Below are 7,535 nucleotides of genomic sequence, written 5' to 3'. Positions count from 1 at the left end.
AATTAAGGATTTTGTAAGTAGCACGGAATTCATAATTTAAAATTTTCTTTTTAGAGGGTTCTTTATAGTTTTTAGACCGCACAACAAGCCGATTACTAGCTTAGGTGTATGTCCATAGTGGTATTGGCGTATTTATATCTGCACCCTCTTTTCAACCTAACCTAAACCATTAAGTTCATAGCTTCCTTTTACTCAAAGAATATGCATCACCCGATGTATACGTATAGAACAGCAGTTATTGAAATTTTGAACAAAATTCAATACAGATTGTTTTATTACTCATCTAAACACATATGCCGAGGTCCAACGATTTTGGTTCAGAATTGAAATTGGGGTCGATTTAATGATATCTCCAAATTAACCCTTCAGAGAAGGTGTAGGATATTATTTAGTATGTTCTGCCTGACTTTTGCACCCCTTACTAGTTAAACTCTTTTAGTTTCTGTTTAAACTTATGTTTTATTATAAATATTTTTATTTTTTTTATTGTTATTATTTTAATGCCTATAAAACATTGATACAATGTTTGAATATCTTACAACCCATGACAATAATTTAATCCTAACCAATAGTTTTCTTAAAACAATGATTTCCCTTAACGACTTCTAAATTTGGCATCCAATACAAAACATGAGATCATATTTGAATTTTGGCTATCCAACAGAGATATTTCAACTTTTGTAGGTACCTCGGGTTGATGTCTATCTATTGGCAAAGCCAAGAGATAGGTTACATCTTCATCCTTATAGAGAGGACAGTAAGCACCATACAAGAGATTCTCACAAACATCACTGCGAGATGCTTCCAATTCGTAGGGTATTTGTACACCCAAAGTGGTGAACTCAACATTAGCCATCACATTGAACATATCATTGCGATTGGCCACAAATTGTATGATGATTTGGGATTCAGATCCCTTCCAAAGGTCACAGGGCATTGTAGAGCAACTGTCCACTTGTACTGATAATGGTAAGGGTACATCATAGGCACCTGAAAGTGAAGAAAATGAAAATTAAAATTTAATCCAATATTCATAAGCATTAAAATAAACTTTCTATTGAAATTTTTGAAAAACTCAACCTACATTTTCGTACTGGAGTTTCAGCTGAAATCATACGGCTCATCCCCAATATAAAGATGAAGAAAATAATTTGAGACGATTTCATAAGGATACACATTTTGTAATGGGAGTTTTAGGATTTGCAAATGTTTTCTTTTTATTTATTCTCAAGGCACGTTCACCTACTTTGATTACTGCACAGAGTTTGAATGAATTTCTTCTGAACATCGCGGTTATATATACCAAACAAGCAAGGTATTCTTACACTCGCTTTTTTTATTGAATAATCTTAAAATTGATAAGCAAACACACATTTCTTGAAGTTGCAAAAAAGGTAGCATGCATTTTTTTTTTTTTTTGAATTAACAACAAATCCATGTACTAGGTTTTTAATACCTTTTCATTGCTTATCGAAATTAAAGTGGCTGATTACCGGTAGCACTTAATTGAGGGCGCTACCTCTTACCAGCTGTCCAGTACAAATGTCCTCACATTTTGGGGACATACAAGTATGACATATTGGTATTATTTTTAGATCGTTTATGTGATAATTACGTTTGAGGGTGGAATGGGCAATAGATACTTTGTTGGCCTGGGAAAAGTTCTTGAAATAGTACCATGAGTAATAAGTTTTGAGTGCATGTGATTTGGGCTAGTTATGAGTAATAGTATTAATAAAAAACAAGCGAAGGTGTGCTAAGTTCGGCCGGGCCGGATCTTTAGAACCCACCACCATGGCTTCTGCTAAAAATTTTTTACAAACTAAATTCAGTTGAAGGGCTTTATTTTATTCTACATACCAAACGCGTGTCAAACCAGCAAAAATTTGAGCTTCTAGGAACCGAACAAGGATAATCGAGAGACCGGTTTATATGGGAGCTATATCACGTTATTGACTGATTTGGATCGTTCTTGGCAAGTCAAATCGGCTGATAGGTTTATATGGGAGCTATACCAGTTTATAGATCGATTTGGACTTTGCCTAGTATAGTTGTTGAAAATCATAACAGAACACTGCTTGCAAAGTTTCAGCCAAATCGGACAAAAATTGCGGTTTGCAAGGGTTTAAGGAGTTAAATCGGGAGATCGGTTTATATGGGAGCTATATTAGGTTGTAGACCGATTTGGACTGTACTTGGCACAGTTGTTGGAAAATTGTGCAAAATTTTAGCTAAATCGGAAAAAAGTCAAATCGGGAGATCGGTTTATATGAGAGCTATATCAAATTATATACCGATTCGGGCCCTACTGGGCACAGTTGTTGGAAGTCATAACAGACCACTATCTGCAAAATTTTAGCCAAATCGAACAAATATTGCGGTTTCCATGGGCTTTCTTTGATCACTCTTGTGATAACCCTACAACCAGAATGTATCACCACAAAACATTCCACTAAGGAACAGGGGCAAACTTCTCACATATCGATGAGTGCAGTTCGATTTAAGTTTTTAAGCTCAATGATATGGGGCCTTCTTTATATAGCCGAGTCCGAACGGCGTGCCGCAGTGCGACACATATTTGGAGAGAAGTTTTACATGGCATAGTATCACACAAATTTTGCCAGCAATAGGAGGGGAAAACCACCGCTAAAATAATTTTCATCTGGACTCGCCAGAATTCGAACCCAAGCGTTCAGCGTCATAGGCGGACATGCTAACCTCTGCGCTTCGGTATAAATTGTTTTATACAATTCTTTGAAGACAATATATTTACAACGATTAAACAATACTCGCTAAATAAAGTTCAAGGACAAAATACTCACAAATGAAAATTTGTACATGAACACTCCATTAAGGAACAGGGGCAACCTTCTAACAAACTTTTTAAAGACAAAATATTTAAGCCATATTTGGTATACCCATTCAATATCCAATTTCAGCGAACTTAGAGAAATGTTGATACCCTCTTCAAATGGATTGCAATGAGGAATATTTATTGAAAATGATTTCTTAAATTTTTAAATAAAACACATCTATTAAAGCACCTGACTACAAGAAGCCAAATCTATTGTCATGTGTGACGCTTGGTATTAAAATTGTTTAACACCTCTTGCGTGCTTTGTTTTGACCATTGCTAAGATAAGGTTGTTTTGTGCCAGGTGTGTAACACATTTAGCCGAGTACAACTGAACCCATCAGTGCATATGAACTCTATTAATCGCAAACTTAGGAGTATGACTTTGTTAACACACCTACTGTTATCTATTAATCGAATTATGGTTTATTTTGATTGCCTTGGAATTGGGTGAATTGCGATTTAGTAGCAATATCTGGGGGCATTCTCACGGTTTTCTTGATAAAAATAATTTATTCGGCACAACGGAACTTTAAACACTGGTGCACACAAAAAAATAATTCGTTTTAGATAAAAGAAATTTTTGCCAAGTAAACCTCTTTTCTGCCAAACATTGAATTTTGTTTACCATAAAAGTACATGTTTTTCTGCCAAACATTGAATTTTGTTCACGATAAAAGTATATGTTTTTATACCCACCACCGAAGGATGGGGGTATATTCATTTTGTCATTCCGTTTGCAACAAATCGAAATATCCATTTCCGACCCTATGAAGTATGTATATTCTTGATCAGCGTAAAAATCTAAGACTATCTAGACATCCCCGTCCGTCTGTCTGTTGAAATCATGCTACAGTCTTTAAAAATAGAGATATTGAAATGTAACTTCGCACAGATTCTTTTTTATCTAATAATGTTTGTTTGGATAATGTTTATAGTGGCATCCATCCATTGTGGCCAACTCAGTTCGTTCTACACTCGACAAAATTTCGGCTAAAGATTCACCAAAGATTGCCTCTAGAAAAATTTGTATATGTAAAGGATCATGAAAATGAACATTTTTTTTAATTTTCTTCAATATTTCGGTTGCCTCATTTAAGCGTTTTCAAGGATTTTTTGAGTTTTTACACGAACTAGTTGACAAAAGACACTAGTTTGAATAACAATGGGTATATATGTAAACCACCTTTCGTGAAAATCCGGTGAAAAATTCATATCTTATGCCCCATAGCAGCTATATCGAAATATGTTCCGATTTGGATCAAATACTAATAAGCACAAGTCATTGTTCATTGTGCATAACAAAATGTTGATCCTTTTAGTGGCTTTATCTAAAAAATAATGCGACACGGATGTCGAAAAGCCTAACATAAGTCACTGTATCAAATTTCAGTGAAATCGGATTATAAATGCGCCTTTTATGGGGTCAAAACTTTTAATCGAGATGTCGGTCTATATGGTAGCTATATCTAAATCTGAATCGATTTGGGCCTGTTCAAAATTTCGGCGAAATCGGACAATAAATGCGCCTTTTATGGTCACAAACCCTTAAACCGGGAGATCGGTCTATATGACAGCTATATTCAAATCTAGACCGATCTGAGCCAAATTGAAGAAGAATGTCGAAAGGCCCAACTCAACTTACTGTCCCAAATTTCGGTGACATCGAACAATAAATGCGCCTTTTATAGCCACAAAACCTTAAATCGAGAGATCGGTCTATATGGCAGCTATATTCAAATCTGGACCGATCTTAGCCAAATTTAAGAGGAATGTGGAAGGGCCTTACCCAACTAACTGTCCCAATCATTGCGTCTTTTATGGGCCCAAAACTTTTAATTGAGTGATCGGTCTATATGGCAGCTATATCCAAGTCTGGACCGATCTGTGCCATATTGCAGAAAGTTGTAAAATAACCTAACGCAACTCAGTGCGCCTTTTATGGGCCCAAAACCACATATCGAGACATTGGTCTATATGGCAGACATATCTAAATCTGGACCGATCTAAGCCAATTAGAAAAACGATGTCGAAGGGCCTAACACAACTCATCCAAATTTCAGCAAAATCCCAAAATAAATACGCCTTTTATCGGCCCAAAATCTTAAATCGAGAGAGCAGTTATATATAAGTTTGGACAGATTAAAGATGGATATCGAAGGGCCTAACACAACTCAGTTTGCCAAATTTCAGCGAAATCGGATAATAAATGTGGCCTTTATCGGCGGATCGGTCTATATGGGGGCTATATCAGATATAGTCTGATATAGCCCCCAGTCTGATATAGCCCCCTATGGTGGGCATTACAAATTTCGTTGAAAGAAAGAACATGCTAAGTAGGCCACAATGGATTCCCTAACAATTTTAACAATCTTAGCTCAGTTTATATGAGAATTATTTTGTTTGCGATATTCTTATGAAATTCTACATTCACCCATTACACTGTCAGGGAAAATTTGGATTTTAGGAGGCATATTCAGCAGTGAAGAAGTTCGGACATGCCGAATTTAAGTCGTTTTTAAATGTTTTTATTTTATTTTTTATTAAAGCAAGAACACCATGAGAATGCCCCTAAATATCTCCGCTAAATCGCAATTCACCCAATTCCAAGGCAATCAAAATAAACCATAATTCGATTAGGAGATAACACTAAACGCATTAACAAAGAAATAAATTTGCAATTAAAAGAGTCCATGTGCACTGATCGGTTCAGTTGTACTCGGCTAAACGTGTTACACACCTGGCACATAACAACCTTATCTAAACAATGGTCAAAACAAAACACCCAAGAATTGTTGATTCAAATTATTACGATGTGTCATAAATGATAATAGATTTAGCTTAGGTGCTTTAGGAGACGTGTTTTATTTGGAATTTAAATATAAGGAAAGTGTGGGATTGTGTTTTCGATAAATAATCCTTATTGTAATCTATTCGCTGAGGGTCTTGTCATTTTATGTAATATCGTTGCAATTTCAATTTAAGTATAATTACGGCATCGACTGGTTCACAAATAGATAAAGCTGATATATCCATAGCTTTAGAAGTCTGTACTTTAACCTAAATTATTCCTTATATGACTTTTTTAGAAATTGAAAACATGTTTATTTGTTAACAGCGTTGCCGTTTCTGACCTAAAGTGTCACTTTGAGTCTTTTTTAAAACCTTAATACTTTTTCATCAGTACCCTTTTTGACCATTTTTTAATATATTCTCTACTTCTTCCTTGTTTACACTGTTCGTTCCTTGTAATGACGTACTGTTATCTATTGCATTTCTCCGTCAAATCCACTAAAATGTTCGTATTTGATTCGTTCCCAAATCTATTGAAATCAGCTGATTGTAAAGAGAGAAAATAGTAGAGCTGGCAAAATATTGATGGCACTATCGATTCTATCGATTTTTTGACTGAATATCGATTGATATTTTTACAATATCGGAAAAGTATTTTTTTTTTTGTAAAATTAAACTAAGCGATCCGATCAAATAAGCACTGAACTTTATCCTGTTAGATACATTGCGGCTATAGAGGGCTAAATTTTCATCCGATTAGGCTAAAATTTTGTACAATGATTTCTCTCATGACTTCCAACTGATCTTATAAATCATGGCTTTATTTGATCTGTGCATTGATATTGCTTCTACACAAATCGGTCTCTTGATTTTAATACTCTCCACCATAGGATGGGGGTATACTAATTTCGTCATTCTGTTTGAAACTCCCCGAAATATTCGTCCAAGACACCATTAAGTACATATATTCGTGATCGTCATAACATTTTAGGTGGAACTAGTCATGTCCGTCCGTCCATCTGTATGTCGAAAGCACCCTAACTTTCGAAGGAGTAAAGCTAGCCACTAAAAATTTTGCACAAATACTACTTATTAGTGAATGTCGGTTGGGATTGTAAATGGGCAATATCGGCCCATGTTTTGATATAGCTGTCATACAAACCGAGTTTGGGTCTTGAATTCTTGAGCCTCGAGAGGGCGCAATTCTCATCCGATTTGACTGAAATTTTGCACAAGGTGTTTTGGTGTCATTTCTAAAAACTGCGCTAAGTATGATTAAATTCGCTCCATAAACTGATATAGCTGTCATATAAACCGATCCTGGGTCTTGAATTCTTGAGCCTCTAGAGTGCGCAATTCTTATCCGATTGGAATGAAATTTTGCACGACCTGTTTTAATTAAGCAGCTTTAATTTTTGCTGGTTTGATAGAAGATTGGTATGTAGAATAAAATTATGCCCTTCAACTAAATTTTTGTATAAGTTTTACTTGCTATTTAATATTTTTTTATGTTATATTATTTAATTGTATTGTTTATTGGTACTATTACGCAAAACTAGCCAACAAAAAAAAAAGCACATGTCTTCAAACGTATTACTCATAGTATTATATTAATAGCATTTCAAAGTATCTATTGTCCATTCCACCCCCAAAGGTGAGTAATCATCAAATAAAAATTATTAAAATCAAGTCAATGTATTACGTTTTTATTATATTTGTTCTAAAAATAATTCCAATATGCCAGTACAAGTATGTCCCCAAAATGTAAACATTGTATTGATCAGCTGGTTAAAGGCAGTGCCCTCATTTAAGTGCTACCGGCAACTAGCTACTTAAATTTCGATAAGCAATCAAAAGGTATTAAAAGCTTAATACAAGAATTAGTTAT

At 35.0% G+C, this 7,535-nt stretch overlaps 1 protein-coding gene across 1 annotated transcript; it reads right to left on the bottom strand.

Moving 5' to 3' along the window:
- Positions 1 to 595: 595 nt before the first annotated feature.
- On the bottom strand, positions 596 to 1,183 carry LOC106082202 (uncharacterized). Its single transcript, XM_013244577.2, has 2 exons — positions 1,085 to 1,183; positions 596 to 990 (listed from the first exon to the last, which is right to left on the bottom strand). The coding sequence occupies exons 1-2, from the start codon at positions 1,176 to 1,178 to the stop codon at positions 596 to 598; spliced, it is 489 nt and encodes a 162-aa protein (XP_013100031.2). The 5' UTR covers positions 1,179 to 1,183.
- Positions 1,184 to 7,535: the final 6,352 nt, after the last annotated feature.

Source organism: Stomoxys calcitrans, chromosome 2, assembly GCF_963082655.1.
Source record: "Stomoxys calcitrans chromosome 2, idStoCalc2.1, whole genome shotgun sequence".
NCBI lineage: Eukaryota > Metazoa > Arthropoda > Insecta > Diptera > Muscidae > Stomoxys > Stomoxys calcitrans.
Note: the sequence above shows the minus strand (reverse complement) of the source record. Positions and strands in the feature narration are given on the sequence as shown.